General features: G+C 52.9%; 2 protein-coding genes across 3 annotated transcripts; one reads left to right on the forward strand and one right to left on the reverse strand.

The window, feature by feature from the left end:
- The first annotated feature begins 813 nt into the window (after window positions 1-813).
- On the forward strand, window positions 814-14938 carry MTG1 (mitochondrial ribosome associated GTPase 1). 2 transcript variants are annotated; one of them, XM_063103087.1, is made up of 11 exons: window positions 814-1025; window positions 1698-1762; window positions 3528-3632; window positions 5443-5523; window positions 6186-6242; window positions 6556-6646; window positions 7061-7122; window positions 7623-7719; window positions 8111-8192; window positions 13112-13224; window positions 13649-14938. In XM_063103087.1, exons 1-11 carry the CDS (start codon window positions 914-916, stop codon window positions 13786-13788), a joined length of 1005 nt encoding a protein of 334 aa, XP_062959157.1. In that variant the 5' UTR covers window positions 814-913; the 3' UTR covers window positions 13789-14938. The 2 variants fall into 2 exon arrangements, with proteins under 2 accessions (XP_062959157.1, XP_062959158.1); XM_063103088.1 differs by lacking the exons at window positions 7061-7122; window positions 7623-7719.
- A 2119-nt stretch (window positions 14939-17057) lies between these two features.
- On the reverse strand, window positions 17058-17498 carry SPRN (shadow of prion protein). Its single transcript, XM_063101800.1, has one exon. It carries the CDS (start codon window positions 17496-17498, stop codon window positions 17058-17060), a length of 441 nt encoding a protein of 146 aa, XP_062957870.1.
- Window positions 17499-20598: the final 3100 nt, after the last annotated feature.

Consider the following 20598-nt stretch of genomic DNA (forward strand, 5'->3'; position numbering starts at 1 on the left):
GGGAGAGACTGGCCCAGTGAGGAGGGGAGCAGGGGCTGGGCCACGTCCTCACAGGTCAAAGTGTCTGACTGATAAGTGAGGCTCCGAGTGCCTCACTCAGCCTGGAAACCACCTGGGACGGCTTCTGTGTTGCGCGGTGAGGACCCGTCTCTCAAACTCAGGAACGTTTAAAGTATTAGGGGCTTGACAGCATCAAAACCGTAGTAACACCATTTTTGTGCAGCGAACCTGAGCACGTTTAGTGTTTTAGGAGCTTGTTTCAAAAATTCCATTAGAGTAACACTCATGTAACTTAATGTGCAATTCAGTAGTTGCTTTGGAGTTAACCTCTGCCCATATTTGCATGTTGTACCGCAGCAGTGAAGAGCATTCCAGCCCTATCATAGTCAAAGGTTCAATTTAGCAGAATTGCAGTGGGTTTATTTGTTGCATTAAAACTTGGAGTACTTGAAAAGGAAAATGAAGATATTATATTTATTACTTTAAATATTTGAAAGTTTTAACCAAGTTTGTAAAAAGAGGCTAAACATTGACAGGGGACTGCTAAATTTTGTTACACTTATACTCAGGATATGCATAAGGCAGAACGACGATTTTTTAAGATTTAATAAATGCTAATAAATTAACGAATTACTTTAAAATCCTTTCAAAACCCGGGAACCCAGAGACGTCCCGCCCGCGGGGCCTGACTGCGCAGGCCCCGGGTCGGTTGTAGCCCCGCCCAAGCTCCGACCCCTGTACCCGGGTCCCGCCCACCTCTGACTGCCCTCGGCGGGAATCAGCGTCGTGCGCATGCGCGGACGGCGACGCGGAATCTTGGAGCCGTGGAACCCCGGCGGCGGCTCGCGGCCCCGGGGGGAAGGTCCGTTGCGGGGAAGGTCCGCCGCCGGGCGTTTCCGGACAGGACGGCGCCATGAGGCTGGCCCTGCGCGCGCTGTGCCGCGCCGCCGTGGCCTCCTGGCGCGAAAACTTCCCCCTGCGCGGTCGCGATGTGGCGCGCTGGTTCCCGGGCCACATGGCGAAGGGTGAGGCCTGGCAGGGAGCGCGCGGCTGCGGGGGCCGCCCGCGGGTGTCGCCGGCCGGGGTCCTGGGCCCGTCGCGGCTCGCAGCCTCGGCCCACCCGCTTCTGAATGTTTATCTTGAGACCAAGTGAATGGCGGGCGTGGGGCGCTTTCCGGCTGCTGAGTTTTCGGCTGTCGTCGCGATTCCGTTAGTGTTCCTCTCACCGGGCGGCCGGCAGCTCCTTCAAAACGTGTTTTTTGACGTCTAGACGTCTTCGGAATTAGCTTCTGTCTGCTTGTCAAGATTCGGCCCCAAGAAGGCACCAGGCCCCGCCCGACCTCTCGGCGGTCGGGGAGGCGGCGGGAAGAGGGCGCGCCGTCGTGGGCCCGCGGCGTCGCGGTCCGAGGGGCTGGCATCACTCTGCTGCGCAGCCCAGACCGAGGCCCGCAGAGGTTGGGGTCTATCCGCCCGAGCCTCCCGCGTGTCGGGTGGGGGAGGCGGGATCCGGCGTGGATGCGCGGCGGCCCTCGCTGGGAGGAGGCAGCGCACGCCTGCGGCTGTCAGCACCTGTGGCTTCCTTCGCGCCTGGTCTGCATAGGTCCTTCATCGTGGCGTGTCATTCTTGCAGCTCACCTGGGATCCACCGCTCTTGAAAGGTCGGGGACCCTTCCCTGAGGCGTCTTTGTGTTTTGCAGGGCTGAAGAAGATGCAGAGCAGCCTGAAGCTGGTGGACTGCATCATCGAGGTCCACGATGCCCGGATATCCTTTGGCAGTGCGCGGCTGCCCCTCTTCCTGAGTCGGCCTTTGCGAACAGCAGGCACCGTCGCTGTGTTGTGACCTTGCTTCCGCCCACCTGCTCCACCTGGCCCTGGTCCAGTCCGTCACCCCCAGTGACCAGCAGCCTCACCTGTCGTAGTTATTGACATTTAAAGCAGTGATTCTCAACCCTCATTGCACATTACAATCACCCGGGGGAGGCTTTTAAAAGTGCCAGTTGCTAGGCCGCTTTCCAGGTGGGTCAGTCACAATCTCTGGTGTGGGGTCCAGGCCGCATGTTGTTTTGAAGCTCCCCGTTGATGCGCAGAATCTTTTGTCTTGGCTGCTGCCTGGTTCACCCCAGCCTTTCCAGTATGGTCCAGCAATAGAATTCTCTACTTAGGATATGAATCCTCAGTTTAAATGTTTCTGCCAACTGGGGCTTTCCTCCTGTGCTGGAGTGCATTGGTGAGATGTGATAATCTTGTTCATTAACAAGTGTATTCCTCAGACCCTGAGGCTGTGTTTAGGTTCTCCTTGTATGATGGAGGTGTTGATTTGAGACTTGTTACTACCCTGGCTGATTCACCTCAGAAGAGTGTGGGAAGACGAACCAGCTGGCCTAGAGACAGCCAGCTACACGTGTGTGATAACCATGGCTTTCACTGCCAGGAGTCTTTGGAATAGCAGTGGAGGATGAAGGACCACTTTCAGTGTTTCGAAGGGTTGTTGGAACTTCAGCAATAAAGCTTTGGGTTTCTTTGCTGTAGGCTGTAAATATTATCAAGTCATACAATATCTCAGGTTAGTCAGAAGTGATTATTGGCAATTATATGTCTGATTATTAATAATAAAACCTGTGGTTGTTATTCAGTATATGTGATGAGAGGACAGTTCTGCTCTGGTCTCTGGTCATTCTGCCTTATCTAGGACGTGGCAAAAAGCCCATATGCTGGATAGTGGCCACCGTAGCATCCAAGGGGAGGAGTCTGGAGGATTGTGTTCTGACTGATCACAGGATTGGGTAGCCTCTGAGGGAAGAGAGGGGTTCACATCAGATCCCTTTGTGGGGTGGGACACAGTGGCTTAACTGGGTGCCTAGATCGAGGCATGCCAGAGGCCTTGGGAATCTCACAGATAGACTCAGTAGGAGAGAAGAGTCATCAGGAAGGGCTGAGGGCTCAAGATAAACATGAAAAGCACCCCCCTGCCTGTGTTAGTGTTACAGGAGGTGAGGCCCACAGTGAGTCCCAGGGATCCCTGTCTGAGGGGAGGGAGAGGGGATCTCCAGTGTCCACAGAGAGAATGGACCTGCCTGCCTGCAGGTGCAGCCACTGGGCCCCAGGCCATGCGCACCCCTCCTTGGTGGTCACAGAGGGTGTCGATGGTGATTTGAGATGTTCTAGTTAGGACTTTATGGGAGGCACTTCGTTTTGAATGATCAGATCATCTTGAACTTGTGTACTGTGGCTACTAAACAGTGACATAGTTTCAAAACCTTTCTCTGAGCTTCACTTTTTGTTTTTGCCACCATCATTCCTGTCTGGGGAGCTACGCAAGAGCCACTGCCCTGCCTGACACCTGTTGTGTGGCCTACCCTACTGTGGCACAGGGAGAAGGCGTACCCTTTCCCCAGCTGGGAGGGCAGGATTGGGGTTGGTCTGGAGACTGGGTTTCCTCAGTGATGCCAATCTGTATCACAAGACAAAGCAAAATAAGTTAATTGGCCAATAAAACTTTGAAGGAGTTTCTGCCTTAATTTTGCCACATCCCACTTTCAGGCCGCAACCCTCTGTTTCAGGAAACCCTTGGACTTAAGCCTCACTTGCTTGTCCTCAACAAAAAGGATTTGGCGGATCTTACAGAGCAGCAGGTAAAGGCCTTTACCACAGATGCCTTCAGCACAGCTGTGTCTTCCTAGGCCATTTGTATCTAATAGAAGGGTCACTCAACTCAAACAAACCCAGCTTTAATTTACCCAGACAGGGTTTGCTTTAGTAGACCACTCTGCTTTGCAGAAGTATTCCAGTATGCTTCCTTAATCTAGCATGCTTTCCTCTAACATTTAATTTATGATCCAGATGCTCAAAATGTGCATACTTCCCATGGGAAGTGGTCAGGTGGTGCTGCTGGATACCAAGTGACAGCCCTAACAACACTGTCCCGCGGACCTCTCCTTAGTGATGGAGATGTCCAGTGTCCTCTGTCCCATGGGGTGGCCTCGGCTGCGGTGGCTGTGAGCACCTGACATGTGGCCACTGCAGCTGAGGAGCTGACTTTCACATTTTATGTAATTTTAATTAAAGTTTCAGTAGCCTTGTAAGGCCAGTGGGGCTGGCGGCTGCAGCCCTGGACAGCCGGGCTGGTGTGGAGGTCAGCTGTGGTGGCTGCACTGCCCCAGTGTCCATGCTACCAGTGTGGCCCTGAGGTCTGTATGCTGGCTGCCTCTGCACACCCTGTGATCTGGAAGCTGGGAGGAGTAGAAGTGGGAGTCGGGGTGGGGGGAAGCCCAAAGCCAGGCAGAATTGGGGCATAGGTGACCCAGGGCAGGATATTTTCCACGTGTCTGGAGGTAACAAAAACTTGACTCTGGAAATGTTATTTTTGAAGTGTTTGTCTCTGCTTTTCTTGTGCTGTGTCAAATCCTTCGCAAAGAGTAGGTGTCAGAATTGTTTGAATTCAAGCCAGTTTTTAAGTTGTTAATGGTGCAGAATTTTCCTTTTGTTGCTTCAGCGGTAATGCCTTTCAGGTTTCTTAGTTGACTGTGGTGCATTCGAGTTACTAAATTGCAACCACAGACTGTACCACAGGTTTCCAGGGAAACGTTAAATACTAAAACCGTAAGCGTCCTTGTTCATTAAGAATCCAAACAGAAGGCATTTACCATAAGGACCCAGCCCCGCTGCGCATGTCTTTGTTACGATTGATAGCAATCTGCGTCATCGTAGTGGACAACTAAATAAGTAACTAAAACCAACTGAACTCATGAATGACCTTTTTTTTTTTTTTTATGTAAGCATAGATCGTATTTTTAGATCAGTAGCTGATCAAATAATACGACAGTGACTTAAAAAAATATCCAGCTTTACACTGATTTCACTGAAAATTAAGGCTAGTAAATTTATATTAACCTTAATTTACTTTTGGGCTTTTAAAGTATTACATATTTTGTGTAATTAATCAAATTCAAACCTCATTTTAAAGTGGAGTTCATCCTGTGAAAGGTCAGAATACACAAGGGTACTGAGATTACTCGATGAAGACCAAAACTGTAATTTCAGTGCTGGAAGTGGCCTCAGGACAACCTTGGTCAGCCTCGTTTTACACACAGACAGTACCAAGTGTGGAGGGGCAGAGCCTGGAGTGCACAGGCTGCATGGCCCAGCTGTCCCTTCCCCAGTCACTGCCCTTCTATCCTCACCAGAGGCAGCAGCTCTGGGGGCCAGTGATGGGGCCAGGCTGCCCTCTGACCCCCAGTCCTCGCCACCAGGGCTCACTGTCCATCACCTGTGCCCCTGCCCATCTCCTCGCCCAGCTGCTTGAGGCTGGGGTGTTGGACCCACAGTGGCTCTGAGTGGACAAATACTCTTGGCAGAGTGTTCCTTTAAGTCAGATCCTTGAATTTTATTCTATCACACTATCCTGTTTTCTTTTAGTACTTTAAATGGAAATGTCTCTTTCAGAAAATTATCCAGCACCTTGAAGGAGAAGGCCTAAAAAATGTCATTTTTACCAATTGCATAAAGGATGAAAATGTGAAGCAGGTAGGCTTTTTTCTGTTTACACTAATGTTGCTGCTTCAGTACATTCAAGGAATAAAGTAAATCATTTTATGCTTTAATAAGAAGCAGAGTTTTGGAAGAGATCTGAGGTACTGGTTTCCAGCTGGCACACGGGTGCGTGTGGGTCTCCTGGGGTGATGCATCTCCTGTGCTGGGGTGGGGAGATGGTCCGTCAAGAATTTTGAAAGAGGATGGAGTCAGGCTGTAAAAGTACATCCCGAGGTCATAGTTGCACAAGCCTTTTGAAGAGTCGAGCCACTTATTTTTTTTCCAGTTGTATTTGGCAGAATCTCACGGGCCGACGTGCATCTTCAGAGAAGGTGGTGAGAGTCACAACTGTTGCTGGAGCTCCCCAGGGAGCTGCTTGCTTGGTCATGGTGGGACAGGGGTGGACAGAGGTGGCCCCTGGCTGCCAGGGCTCAGCTGACATCTGTGATCTGGATAGAGCTCAGTTCGCAACACTGGACAGTTGGGCGCCTCCAGAGGTTAAGGAAGATGCTCGGTTTCTACATGGACTCTTGAGTGGAAGTCTGGATATGAGGCGTTGTGCTCTTGACTAAAGATCATAAAGGGAGACACTGGAGTCCACACTCTGCTGTTCTGAGGTGGCAGGCATGGCTCCATGTGTGCTTGGTCTGTTGCAGATCATCCCGATGGTCACTGAACTCATTGGGAGCAGTTACCGCTACCACCGAGCAGAGGTTGGTTGGTGGAGCATGAGCTGGGAAATGGGCATGGGATGGGTCACTGAGTCCCTTCCTGGCCTCTGAGCATGCCGCTGCAAGCACAGAGGGGAAGGGGTGCTGCCTCAGCTGGTGGCCCTGCCTCTGTCCTCTGGTTCTCTTCTGCAGTGGAACGGGCTGGGGCCACCCCCACCAAGTTAGCAGGGCTTCTGCCATGACCTTCCTTTTCCCCCGGACTGTCCTGAGCTGTGGGTTCCAGGGCCCAGGTCAGGCTGGGGTCCGAGGCTCCAGGGCCCAGTGTGGGCCTGACACTGCCCTTCCACCTCCACAGCGCCTGGAATACTGTATCATGGTGATTGGGGTTCCCAACGTGGGCAAGTCCTCCCTCATCAACTCCCTCAGGAGACAGCACCTCAGGAAAGGTACTGTCATGCCCTGCGGCTGATTTCGTAGTGTCTCCATCGCTCCTGTGGCACAGCCAGGCGCCACTGCCATTCTGAGACCAACCCCCACACTCCATGTCCTCGCAGCTCTGCAGGGGATGCAGCAGCTCTGGTCTGACCTTCATGGTCGGGGGGCACCTTCCCAGCACTGGGAAGGTGAGTTCTGGTGTGTTTGTTGAAGCCACTTGGCCACTGTGTGGCTTGGAAAGTGTCCCTGCTGTGAGCTGGTTTGGAGCTGACCATGGAACCAGTGACAGCCTTGGGAAGCTCATTTGGCCTTTGGGGTTTCCATTTTGGCTTGCGAGATTTGTTAGTTCTGTATGCGTGTCTCACTGCTTGTTCTGGAGCTTGTGTGTTTAATGTACACTTGATAGCCCCCTTTTTATCCTGCAGGAAAAGCTGCCAGGGTGGGCGGTGAGCCTGGGATCACCAGAGCTGTGATGTCTAGAATTCAGGTGGGGTCCTCGGCAGCCAGGCCCGGAGCTCCATCCAGAGCTGCACAGGAGTCCATGCCTGGCACTCGCCGGGCGCTCACGTCGTGGCCGCCTGCCTCTGGCAGTGCCTTCCCTCCCTCCACTCACTGGCCCCAGTCCTTAGCCAAACCTATGGGGGAAGGTGCTCTTGTTATCCCATGTACAGATGAGGAGACCACCTGCCCAGGCTATACAGTAGTCAGGGCAGAGCTCAGTGGAGCCCATTCTCCATGAATTCCCTTTTGTTCTCCTTGGGAGGGGAAGATGTGAGCTACCGGGACCTGGTTCTTTTATTTATTCTCAAAATTAAGTGGGAATTAAATTCTATGGGAACCCTAGAGCTTGGGGGCCTTCCTCAGAGCCTCTGGTGAGGGCCTTGCCCAGCAGGGCCTGGAGTGAGGGGCTGCCCTGGGGCTTCCTGAGCAGATGGCCTGGGTGGGAGGCTGCCATCTCGCCCCAGTTGCGCTTCTGTGCCTGCACAGGTCTGTGAGCGGCCACTGATGTTCCTGCTGGATACCCCTGGGGTGCTGGCTCCTCAGATCGGAAGTGTGGAGATGGGCCTGAAGCTGGCCCTGTGTGGTGAGCTGTGGCCGAGGCCAGGGCAGGGCCCCTCCTCCCCACCTTGACGGCTTCACTTGCTGACTTGGCATGGGGCTGAGTTGTTCCCACCTTTGCTGTGGTTGCCATGAGGCACCTCTCAAAGCTGACTGTGAGAGCTGCAGTAGCTCACAACTGACCTTTGCTGGTCACTGTGTTGACACCGCCCTGCGAGAGACTGACAGGTCAGAGAAGTCAGGTCACACAGCTAAGGTCCATACCTGGTAGGGAGAGGGGCCAGGACAACACCCATGTACCAGCCGAGGAAGCTTCTTTTCTCCCACGTGGTCTTTCCCTTAAGAGCTTGGCTGTCTTTGGGCAAGCTCAGCAGGGGCCCACATGCCAGGACTCACCTCTGTGGCCTTTTTCCCAGGAACTGTGTTGGACCACCTGGTGGGCGAGGAGACCATGGCCGACTACCTCCTCTACACCCTCAACAAACAGCAGCTCTTTGGGTGAGTGGCAGCGTGTGGGGTGGACGGGGCTCCTCTTCTTTCCCTTTCATTCTAGACAAATGCAGTTTTTAAAAATCAGCATTATAAAGGTACTATAGACATACAACAGTTTGCACATTATTTAGAAGTGAACAGTTTGATAAGTTTGACATAGGGATGCATCTGTGAAACCATCACAATCCTGACAATGGACATTTTCCTCACCCCCAAGGTTTCTCAGGCTCCTTGTAGTCACTCCATCCTGCCCTCTCTCCTATTCCTAGCAACCACATGCTGTCCCTCACTGTAGGTTAATTTACATTTTCTAGAATTTCATATAAATGGAATCATACAGGAGATACTCTCTTTTTTCTGGCTTCTTTCACTCAGCATAATTGTTCTGAAATTGATCCACATTGCAACGTGTGTTTGTGGTTCATTCCTGAGCAGTGTTGCTGACCAGAATTCCACTGCACAGATACCCTGCGGGTTGTTTTTCCATTCACCTGCTGACGGGCATTTGGGTTGTTTGCAGTTTTTGGCTATTGCAGATGAAGCTGCTGTGAACGTTCATGCACTAGTCTTTGAGCAGAATGTGCTTTCATTTCTCCTGGGTAAATACCTAGGAGTGGAATGGCTGGGTCGAATGGTAGGTGCATGTGTAACTCTTTAAGAAGCTGCCAAACTGTTTTCCAAAGTAGCTGTACTATTTTTTATACCCACCGTCAGGTAATAAGAGTTCTAGCTCCTCCACATCCCCAGCAACACTTGCTGTGGTCAGCCTTTTAATTTTAGCCTGTCTGATGGGTATGTAGTGGTGGTGTATGGGGTTTTAATTTGCATTTCCCTAATAGCAAATGACATAGAGCATCTTTCCATGGGCTTATTTGCCATCCATATATCTTCTATGGGGAAATGTCTGTTAAAATATTTTCCTCACTTTTTAAAATTGAGTTGCTTCTTAATTATTAATTTGTAGGAGTTCTTTATGTATTCTGGATACAAGTCCTGAATCAGAGATATTGCTTGTAAATACTTTCTCTAAGTCTGTGCCTTCTCTTTTCATCCTTTTAACTGTCTTTTGAGGAACAGAAGTTTCTAATTTTTATGAAGTCCAGTTTATCAACCAGATCTTTTATAGATAGTGCATTGTCACATGTACGAAATCTTTGCCTAAACCAAGGTCACACGGTTTTCCACTTTGTTTTCCTCTTGAAGGTTGATAGTTTTAGGTTTTGCATTAAGGTCTATGAGGTCTATGATCCCTTTTGATTTTTTTGTTGTTGTTATATGGTGCAAGCTATGGATTGAAGTTCCTTATTTTTTTTGCACACGGATAATCAATTGTTCCAGAAATATTTGTGGAGAAGACTGTCTTTTCTCCACTGAATTTTCATTGCATCTTTGTTGAAAATCAGTTGTCTATATATGTGGGGTCTATTTGTGGACTCTCTTCTGTTCTGTTGATCTATTTGACTGTCGTGATAACTGTACCTTTAATATAAGACTTGAAATCAGGTAGTATTAGTCCCCCAACATCACTGTTCCTTTTCAAATTTGCTTTGGCTAATCTAGGTCCTTTGCATTCTCATACTAATTTTACAATCAGTTTGTCAGTTTCTATAAAAATCCCTTCTTTTCTTGTGGGGAGGGCAGAGTCTATTGAATTTTTAGGTCAGTTTGGGGGAGAATTGACAACATCACAACATTATTGAGTCTCTTACCCATGGATACAGTGTATGTCACCATTTATTCAGGTCTTTGTTTTCCTTTGCAGTGTTTTGTAGTTTTCAGTGTACAGGTCTTTTACATTTTTTTGTAAGATTTTATTTAACTCTTTCATATTTTTGATGCTGTTATAACTGGCATTATTTATAATTTAACTTTTGATTGTTTGTTGCTAGTATATAGAAATATAATTGAGTTTTGTAATTTGGTCTTGTATCCTGCAGCCTTGCTAAACTCATTTATTCTCATAGATCCCGTTAGATTTTCTACCTAGATGATCATTTCAGTTGCAAATAAAGGTAGTTTTAACTTTTTCCTTTCTAGATTGGATGCCTTTCACTACTTTTTCTTCCTTATTGCTCTGGCTAGAATCTCCAGTGCAGTCGTAAATGGAAGTGTTGAGAACAGATAACCTTGTCTTGTTTCTGATCTTAGGTGGAAAGCCTTTAGTCTCTCACAATTCAGTATGATGTTAGGTATGGGTGTTTCATAGATGCCTTTTATCAGGTTTAGGATATCATTCTGGCTAGAGGTTTATTAATTTTATTGATTTTCCCCAAAGAATTCACTTTTGGTTTCATTGACTTTTATTGTCTTTTTTTTATTGTGCTGGATTTCTCTTTGATTTTTATTATTTTCTTATTTCTACTTTGCTGGATTTCATTCTATTTGTACTATCAATTATTGAGAGGGGGTATTGAAATCTCCAATTATTACTGGATTTGTCCATTTCTCCTTGCAGTTCTGTCAGTTTCACTTCATGTATTTTGAAGCTCTGTTGTTCTGTAGAAACACCTAGATTATGTCATCTTGATGATTTGATTCTTTTATCATTATGAAATGCCCTTCATCCTTCAGAATATTCTCTGCTCTGAAGTCTACCTTGTGTGATATTAATATAGCCACACCAACTCCTTTAGAAGAAGTAGTGTTAAAATGGTATCTCTTTTTCTGTCCTTTTACTTTTAGCATATTTATGTCTTTATGTTTAAATGTGTTTCTTATAGGCTGCATATAGTTGGGTCTTGCTTTTTAGCTAATTTGACAGTCTCTGTCTTTTGTTGGTGGTGTTTAGACCATTTACATTTAATGTAATTATTGATATGTTAGGTTTAAATTTATCATCTTGCTGTTTTTTCATTTGTCCCATCTCTTCTTTGTTTCTTTTTTCCTCTCTCTCTTTCTCTTGCCTTTTTTAGGATTAAATATATTTAAATGATTCCACATTGTGTTAGCCCACCACCTGTAGCATTTTGGGGGAGGTTGCTTTCAGTTGATAACCTTATAGTAGTATATTCCATTTTTCTCATCCTGACCTTTGTGCTGTTGTCATCATATGTTTTACCTTTAAGTATTTTATAAACCCAAGATACACTGTTACTACTTTTTGTTTACATAATTATATTTCAAAGAGATTTAAAGTATGAGAAAAAGATCTTACATATTTGTCCGTCATGTCACCGAACGGTGCTCCTCATTTCTTGTGCAGACCCAGCTGTCCACCTGGTGTCACTTCTGCGTGGAGGATTTCCTTCAGTGTTTATGGCAGTGCAGGTCTGCTGGTGACAAATTCTTTCAGCTTTTGGTTGTCTGAAGTTGTCATTATTTCACCTCTGTTTTGGAAGGTACTTCCCTTGTGTTTTCAGTATTTGAAAGACGTTGCTGTCCCTTTCTCACTTGTGCTGTTTCTGGTGAGAATCTGCTCTCCTGTTTGTCTCTGTTTTCCTCTGTATCTGATTTTGAGCAGTTTGATGACGGTGGCCCCATGTGGTTTTCTTCATGTTTCTTGTGCTTGTAGATAGTTGAGCTTCTTGGATCTGTGGCTTTGTAGTTTTCATCAAATTGGATACTTTTGAAGCACTGTTTCTTCAGCTGTTTTCCTATCTCTTCTGTCCCCCAGGAACTCAGTTTCACAGGCCTCAGGCTCTGCTGCTGTTTTGGAGTTTCTTCTGCAGCATCTCATCTGCTGTTAAGTCCATCTAGGGTGTTTTCCATAGTTTTCATCTCTAGAAGTTCGATTTGGATCATTTCTAATATCTTCTTTGTCTCTACTTAACTTTACAGCCACATGGGATGTGATTATAACAACTGATTTAATGTCTTCACTAATTCTAACATTGGGATCAGTTCAGAGTCAATTTCAGTTGGTTCATTTTTCTTCTCCTCATGGGTCAATATTCCTGCTTTGCAGGCGTGAAAATTTTTGATTGGATGCCAGACATTTTGAGTTTTACTTAGTTAGGTGATAGATATTTGTATTCCTATAAAAATTCTTGAGCTTTGTTCTGGGATGGTTAAGTTATATGAAAACAGTCTAGTCCTTTCAGGAGTTCTTGTAGTTGGCAGGTCTGGGGTGTGGCCATTGGGTCTCCCCTAGGCCTGCTCCTCTCCTGGGATGGCCTCTTGAGAGCGCCAGGACAGGGACCCTGGGGCTGCTGATCCGGAACTTGGGCTTGGCACCTCCCAGAAGTTTGCTGCATAACCAGGTCGTGCCATGCCTCCAGGTCCAGGCACACTGCCCTCGAGGCTGAGCCTTCCTCTGTGGCAGCTGCGAGGCAGGTGCCCCTCACCCCTCTGCCTGTCAGGAAGGGCGTGAGAACATTGGGTCTGGGTTGGTCTCCTGCCTCCCGAGGCTCAGGGTGGTGCTTGCAGATGAGCGTGTGTTGCCTTTAGTCCCTTCAGGCCCGTCTGCCCAGACCCTGTGTTGGGAGGGGGCAGGGCGCCTGTGAGAATTGCTTGTGATGCTGTCTGACTGTCCCTCCTCCAGCTGGTGGGGAGCATGCCAGCTGGTCCTGCTGCCTGGGAGTTGCCGCATGCCATCCTAAGCAGCAGGCCATGTGCTGTGGTGTCTGCCATGTTGCCCTTCCTGGTCTCTAGCCCGGGCTATACACACACCTGCGCAGCCCTGCTCTTGGGTAGCGGATGAGGCACTGCCCTGCACAGCTGTAGTTCTGCCTGCTGCAGCCCAGGGCTCTGGAAGTGGAAGCTGCTCTCCATGCAGCTGGCTATGATCACACAGAACAGAGGTTGGAGACTGTGGTGACTGTGGCTCCTCTGTGGGGCCCACACCGCACCGTGGTCACCATCACTTACAGGAGATGCCTGGCTGTCATTTGTTGAACCACGTGGCCTTTAGGAGGAGGGGAGTACCCAAACCCTCAGGGCAGCACGGGTGCTGAGCCTGGCGGCACTAACTGGTAGCCTGTGTGCAGGTACGTGCAGCACTACGGCCTGGGCGGTGCTTGTGACGACATTGAGCACGTGCTGAAGCATGTGGCCATCAAGTTGGGCAAGACACAGAAGGTGAAGGTGCTCACAGGCACAGGTGGGTGAGGCCACGTGGCCCCATACAGGAGCCCTCACCCCTCACCGGGCGGGAGGGGGATCCCTGGCCATCCCCAGAGGAGGGAGGGGAGGAAGCAACATTGGGAACAGCACAGGGATGGCTCTCTTGGGAATGGGGCTTGGGGCTGGGGAGCTACAGAAGGTTCTAGAGAGGAAGGAGCTCGTAGTTCAGGCTTCAGAGGATGAGACTGTCCCTGCCCCCAAGACCTGGGTGGTGCTGGGTGGACACCTGTGGGCCTCACCCTTCTAACCTCAGGAGCTCTGGGCAACGTGGCGGAGCTCTGTTTTCTTCCTGAACGTGCCCTGGGCTTTACTGATGCCCACCTGAGGTCTTGCAGGGCCAGTCCCTCTGGTGGGTGGGGGCTGGAGAGGCTCCTTCCTCACTAGACCCTCCCATCCCCCAGGTGACGTGAATGTCATCCAGCCCAACTACCCTGCAGCAGCCCAAGACTTCCTCCGGACCTTCCGCAGTGGGCTGCTGGGCCCAGTAATGCTGGATCATGACATCCTGCAGGGCCACCCCCCTGCCAAGGCAAACTCCTGAACTGGCCAGGCAATGAGGGCACTGGAGGTGTGTAGCCTCCCAGACCTGCCATGGGACTTGGTACTGCCCACCAGGAACTCCATGCCAGTCACTACAACAGTTCCCGCTCCAGTGAGGGACACCATGGTCTCCTACCCACCACAGCCTGGTCAGCTCCCGTTGCAGAGGCCTGTGTCAGTGGGGGTGGATGTCCTTAAGCACTCCTGTGTGCCTGGCCCAGCAAGGAGGCTCCTACTCAGTATCTCTCAAGGAGAGGTTGACATCTCAGGAGTTAAAGCTAAAATCTGTTAATTTTTTAAAATCTCAAATTGAAAGGCTGGTCTCGTTGGCCTGCTGAACCCTAACCCTAACCCTAACCCATGATACCTTGGGTCCACCTGTTAAATCCTGCTCAGTGGGAAGCAAGCAGGTTAGGAACTGGGCTCCTGTGTCAGGTTCTTGGTACAGAGCCCTGCAGCCCTGCAATCAGGAAGAGTCTCACTGTAGCAGAGGTGTTTATTTCACACATCATGAAATGTGCATACAAACATGGACAGAGGTTCTGGGTAGTGACACTCTGGGACTGCCTCTCCCCTCAGTGCTGGGCTTGTTCCTTGGATGCTGCCCTCTCTTGGCAGTGCTGTGTGCAGACTGAGGGTCGCCCATTGAGGGTAGCGGAGACCGCAGGCCTCCTAGCACCTTTTAGCTAGCAGGATGGTGGGCCTCTGCTTTAGTGGGGCTGAGAGAGGTGTGGAGGGCTCTTCCCCGCATTGTTATGGATGCACCTGAAGGCCACTGGCCTGCATTCTAGAAGAGGAGACGGAAGGCGGGGTGGAATTGGTGGAGGTACAGATTAAGGTGGTGCTCCTGGGTCAGGGGAGGACAGACCTGGTCAGCAGCTCCTTGTCTCATGCCTGTCAGGCCCTTTCCTTGCTGTGGGAGCCCTGTCTCCTCGGGAGTGGCTTCTTTTGTGGGCCCCTCCAGATGGGCTGCCCAGGGTGGCTTCCCACATCCTGCACCTCATTAACCTCCTGAAATCACCCCCCTGAGCACCCACCGTCTGCTTCCTGCTGGAGCCCTGACCGCCCAGGGTGGGAAGTATCCAGGGATTTGTGGCTGTACTCCTGAAGACAGGTTGGTGATCTAAATAAACTGACACTGAAGAGTGTAATGGTTCCACTGCATCTGGAACATTTCATTATCTCACGGTGCTGTGTAGTGTGGGAGAGTCTGGTCCAGGCCAGCCCATCTGTGGTGGGTGTCTGAGGGGCCAAGGGGGCTCAGTGGGTCTCCCTGCCCTTGCAAAGAGACTCAAGCTCTTGCCATCAGTGAGGAAAATGGCAGAGGAGTCTCATCTGCCATTGAAGCCCCCAGATGGGCTTGGCCTTGGCTTGCTGGTCTTTGGTGGCATCAAGCTTGGTCTGAAAGGGACGGGAGCATCTGGGCTCGCTGTGCCCCAGGGGCACTGGCAGTGAGGAGGGGAGAGGCTGCGGGGGCTGCCTCCTGCTGCTTAGTGCCCTGTATGTGGAAGAGAACGCTTGTCCAGGTCCTGCTGATAACTTCTAGGCCCTCACCCCAGCCAGAGTCATGTGTCAGTGGGGAGGGCAGAGGCTGGCAGGGCCCCCTGGGAGGTGCTGGTCTCGGCATTGGTGCCACCAACTGAGTCCAAAGGCTCAGAGGTCCAAGGAGTAAGGGTGGGTTGCAGGAGCAGCCCAGCTGTAGGTGAGACTCTCACCAGGGCAGTGAGGGTGTGAGGGCCCAAGGCTACAGGGCACCAGGGCCCTAGGAGGACCCATCCTACCTTGGGACGAATTGGATGATTAGAGCTAGAGAGCTTGGCAGAGCTGAGACCCCTCAGGGCCAAGCTTGTGGGCACTGTGCTGGTGGGCTCCACAGAAGGAAAGGGCCAGTCTTACCCACAGAGGTGTCTAGGTGCCAAGGCAAGACCTTGGAAAGGCTGCCCAGCATTTCCTTGAGGCCACTCTGGGTGTCTAGCCTGTCCTGAGAGTGTCCTTGGATAGTCAGACTTCCTTTGTGGTGTTGGGGGGGAGCTCAGCCTTCCCGTGCACAGACTTTCTGCATTTGCACCGAGACCCATCTGACATCTGGCTGTGTCTGCTAGGTGCTGGGCCCCCCTGCTCCAGCCAGCCTCCTCCAAGGACTTGCTGGTGGCCACGGTTGGTCTCTGGGTCAGACTTGAGCTCCTGTCCTCCTCTGCTGAGCAGGCTGTCACCTGCCCTTCACACTATGCCCTCACATAGGCCCCTGCCTGGGCCTGGTCCAGCTGCTTCTTAGGAAGGGGCTGCCTGCCTGGGAGTCTGGAAGCCATGCAGCTTGGTCTGTGTCTGCGGAGGCTCTTTAGTGGGATTGGCAGTTGCTGTCCCGAAGTACAGGCGAGAACTGTGATCCCCATATGTGAACCTAAGTTCAAGGGAAATGGAAATCTCTTGAATGTGTTTTTCTCCCCAAAATGAGTCACAAAGAATTAAGTGACTTGTTTCAAGTTGTTGGAGCAAAGTGGCTCCAAGGGACAGAAGAACCTTCCCTGGCAGTGGGTCTTGATGGAGTCAGCCTGGGAGTAGGGGGAAGGCCTTCTAGGAACCACAGGGAACCACAGAGGTGTTCCTGGGATGGTTGGCTTTCCTGCTCAGGAGTGTTCCTGAGATCCACAGGGCCCGCTCTTGTAGGCAGGTGGTCAGCACCTGACATTTTCCATACCACAACCTGAGCAAACCTCCCCTCTCCTTCCCTCCAAATCCTGAATTCATTTGGTCCGATCTGGCTGCTTCTGTGGGGGAGGCACCGTGGTCCTCAGGGCCTCAGCGGCAGAACCAGCCCAGCCTGAGGGTTGCCTCTGCCTGGTGGTCAGCACTGTCCGTGGGTGGGCAGGGAGCAGGAGTGGCAGGGTCGCTGGCTTTTGGCACCTCCCTTTGGGGGCTCTGGAAAGTGGAGGGCAGTGGTGGGACTGTGCAGGATCCAGAGGCCGCCTGCCTTTCTGGCTGGGGGAACCCAAACATCCTGGAGGTGGTGGGGCCACTGGTCCCCTGGTAGGGTGGAAGACAGGCATGTGGGGGACAGGCTTGGACAGAGCGGTGGACAGCGTGTTCACGAGTAGGAGAGACTGCAGCTCCCGCCACCGGCCGGAATCGCCGACGCAGCCCTCTGGACTCGAAGAGTGTGGGCAGCCGAGGAAAGGGCGTTCAGCGCTGGGCGGCTTCTGGGGTGGGCCCCAAGGGCCTGCGGGACGGCGCGGGCTGGGGGCCGGATCTGGACCCCGAGCCCAGCCGGGCCTAGGGCCGCAGCAGCCCCAGGGCGCCGAGGGCGCCGCCCAGCAGCAGGCAGGGCCGCGGGCCGCGCGTGGGCCCCGCGCCCGAGGTCCACTCCCGGTAGCTGTAGACGCCCCGGCCGGTCCCGTTGCCGCCGGGCGCCCCGTCCTCGTCCTCCGGGCCGCGCTCCCCGGGCCCCGCGGCCCTCGTCCTGTCGGAGCCCGTCACCAGGCCCGCGGCCGCTCCCGCCGCCGCCCCGGCCGCCGCCACGCGCAGCGAGGAGCCCGCGGCACCGTAGCGAGGCGCCGGCCTCACGCGCACCCTAGGGGCCCCGCGCGCGCCCCCACGCAGCCCGCCCCGCGCGCTGCCCCGCGCCCCGCCGCGCCCGCCCTTGGCCGCGCCGCTATCGCACAGGAAGGCGGCCGCGAGCAGCAGCGCCCAGCACGTGGCGGCCGTCCACTTCATCCTCGTGGGGCAAGACCTGCGGGGACAGGGAGGAGACCGAGCTTCTGTGAGGATCGGGGCTCGGGCTGGGGCGGGCCGGTCCTCGGCCCTTAGGGGATGAGCGACCTCGGCACGCAGGGAGACAAGGCGCCCCAGCATCCTGCAGGTCGGCCCGCTCGGGACGGTGGCGTGGGGGAGGGGTGGGGTCCTCAGGAGCTGGGACAGGGTCGGGGTAGCTCAGCAGCCGAGGATGCATAGACGGGGTGGGGGTGGGGGGTGCAGAGCGGCCGCTGGGGAGGAGCTGCGCCAGGGGCGCTCGTGCTGGGGCAGGGCCGCATGTCCTGGGCTCGGACAGGGTCGGCCTCGCTGCGGGGCCGGGGGTCACTGTGCTCGGAGGACGCAGTCTCACCCTCCAGGGGCCGCCAAGGACCCAGATAAGGGGCCAGTCGTGTGCTTGGGCATCCCAGGCCCCCGGAGCCCTCGCTCCGAGCCTGCAGGACACCGGAGCGGGGCCAGAGCCGCGGATGCGGCTGGTGACATCGTGTGGGCCCCGCCCCGGCAGGCCCGGACCCCGGTGATGGTCCCCTCCCGCCCCAGTCCCGCTCCACCCCCTCCCTGCCTCCCGGCCCAGCAGTCTGGGCGGGGACGGAGACGGGTCGCCAGACCTGCCGGGTCTTCCCCGGCGCCACGGGCGCCCGCCCCAGCCTCCCGTGCGCCCCGGATCCCGCCGCCCGGCCTTACCCAGCACGGGCCTCGGTCGGAATCGCGGGCCGGAGTGGCCGCTGCAGGGGCCGCGGTTGAGCGGGGCAGCAGCCTTGGCGGAGACCGTCCCCCGAGCGCGCGGCCGCGGCACGCGGGTGCTCGTGCGGCCTCCGCAGAGCTCATCCCCAGGGAGACGCGAAGGGAGGAGACACAGGCGGACTCAGAGCAGGGCGCAGCCCCTCTCGCGGCACCGCGTCCTCCCCACCCCCACTCCCACCTCCCTCGCCAGCCCCCACGCCATGTCGCCATGTCCCCCTCCCGCACGTAAGTCCCCTCCGCCCTGCCATCTCCTCCCCCCCACGCTTTTTCATTCCTCTGCAACCCCCCACTCTGCCTCCCCCACCTTCCTTCCCTCTCCCCACGCCCTGGTCCCTACTTCGGGTGGATGTGTTCTAGCCACAAGGACCACAGATGCCAGCATCCATCCCTGAGCTCCAGTGCTCTGGGATGAGGACTGAGGTCCAGAGAGGAGAGGACGCGTGTCCAGGGTCCCACAGTGTCGTGTCCAGGTCCCCTTCCCAGGTTTGTGCTGCCCCTACCCCCATGGGCAAGGGATACAATTTGCGGCTGTGATGCTCATCCTTTTGGTGCCCACTGTTCAGATCCCAGCAGGCAGTCCTCCCTGCAGCCACTCCACGGCAAGGTGACCTGGAACCTGACCGCCCAAACCAAGTGCCACTTCCCAGCCTCTGCTGAGTTGGACTCAGGCCCCCTTTTTGAAGTGGGGCTATCTTGCCTCCCAGGGTGGGCTCTGGGAACAGCTTCCTCAGCCCAAGCAGGGTAGTTTGGGTGTGCTCAAGATCTCAGCTCCCACCAGGCCCCCAGGCACCCAGAACTCCTGCACATGCTCTCCTGGGCAATCTGAGCCCACGGCGGGTTTCAAATGCCACCTGCTGTGTCCCCGGTAAGGTCTCAGTTAAGGCCACTGGGCAGCCTGAAGTCTTTGTTCCTTGAGTGCAGGGACTGCTTGGTGATTTGTTTTCTCACACGGGAGTGGTCAGCAAAAATTTGAAGAGTAAGTCAAAAAATATGTTTTAACTTTCTGGATAAGTAAGAAGGAAACATTCTTGGAATAAAAAGCAAGGTTATTCTTCTAAATTCTAAATACTGTTAAAGATTGGTGAGAAAGCTCCTTTGTATTTTAGCCTTTCTGGGTGAGACTGCACAATATTTTCCAAGCCCCTGGCAAGGAAGGGCTTATTTGAAAGTGACAAGACAGGGGCCACTGAGCAGGCACACCAGCTTCCCTCCCTCCCGAGACCTGATGTGAATCACAGTAAAGAAGTCAACAGTGAGAAAGGGAGGGGCCCTGGGGAGACAGAGACTTTAATTTGTTTCTGGGCTAGACAAGGGAAGACTGCCTGGAAGAGAGGGCCGCTGTGATGATGGACAGCCATGAGAAGCAGGTAGAAACAGGACTATCACAGGTTTGCATCCTCTGGCCGAGCCCCTCTCAGTCCCATGCCCAGAACAGCCAGCAGTGAGTTGCTCACCTGCAGTGGATAGCAGCTGCTTCTGCCACGCAGACACCCATTTCCCCGTCTGCCAGAGAACCTGTGCACGTCTCCAGGGAGCCAGCCCTCTCTTATTTCAGCTCATGGGGTTGGGCTGTGACTCCTCTGGCCTGGCTCTGGGAGGAGATGTGTAGTCTCTGCTCAGGAAGCATGCAGTTTGTCCTGCCCTGGGGGCTGCTTTCCAGCTCAGGCCCAGGACTGCAGTGTGAGCTGCTGGGAGTGGCCGCTGTCCTCTCTACCTCTCTGGAGGAGTGAGGCCGTGTGTGGAGCTGCACACACAACCTGAGACTGGAGCCAGCACAGATGGGGGCAGGATCGAGAGAGGAAAAGAGGTGGTCCTGGTGACCCAGTTTGCTACCCCCCAAAATGAGGGCAACTCTTTCATGGAAGCCAGTTACACTTGAGCTTTCTGTCACCTGCAGTTAGAAGCTCACCCAGCCCAATGGGGGCTCCCTGCCCCCTCGTTCTGAGCCCCAAACACAGAGAGCAACCAAAATTTATCAGACATTAAAGGAGAGCTGACCAAGGTAAGGAAACGGAGGAAAAATATGGATCAAGAAGTCTGAGGAATCAGAGCAACACTTAAAAAACAAACATTTAAAAAATACTCCAATCCATATACTCAGAAAGACTGGCAGAGGTATTATATTTATAAAATAAGGTCAGGATGCTGTGAAAAGGAATAAAAGAGACTGAAAAGGAACTTTTGAAACTAAAACAATTCTTAAAAAAACAACACAAACCCAGTAAAGGATTGAATTGTAACGTTGAAATTTCTCTGGCAGAAAGACATCAAATGTAAGAGAAAAGGGCACAGATCCAGGACATCAGTTTTGGGCTCTAGC

The sequence above is a fragment of the Cynocephalus volans genome, chromosome 7, assembly GCF_027409185.1.
Source record: "Cynocephalus volans isolate mCynVol1 chromosome 7, mCynVol1.pri, whole genome shotgun sequence".
Lineage (NCBI taxonomy): Eukaryota > Metazoa > Chordata > Mammalia > Dermoptera > Cynocephalidae > Cynocephalus > Cynocephalus volans.

Coding starts and splice junctions, on each gene's coding strand:
- MTG1 (XM_063103087.1), top strand. CDS start 914: ATGAGGCTGGCCCTGCGCGCGCTGTGCCGCGCCGCCGTGGCCTCCTGG. Junction 1,026..1,697: donor CCCGGGCCACATGGCGAAGG/GTGAGGCCTGGC, acceptor TGTGTTTTGCAG/GGCTGAAGAAGATGCAGAGC. Junction 6,647..7,060: donor GAGACAGCACCTCAGGAAAG/GTACTGTCATGC, acceptor TTTATCCTGCAG/GAAAAGCTGCCAGGGTGGGC.
- SPRN (XM_063101800.1), bottom strand. CDS start 17,498: ATGAAGTGGACGGCCGCCACGTGCTGGGCGCTGCTGCTCGCGGCCGCC.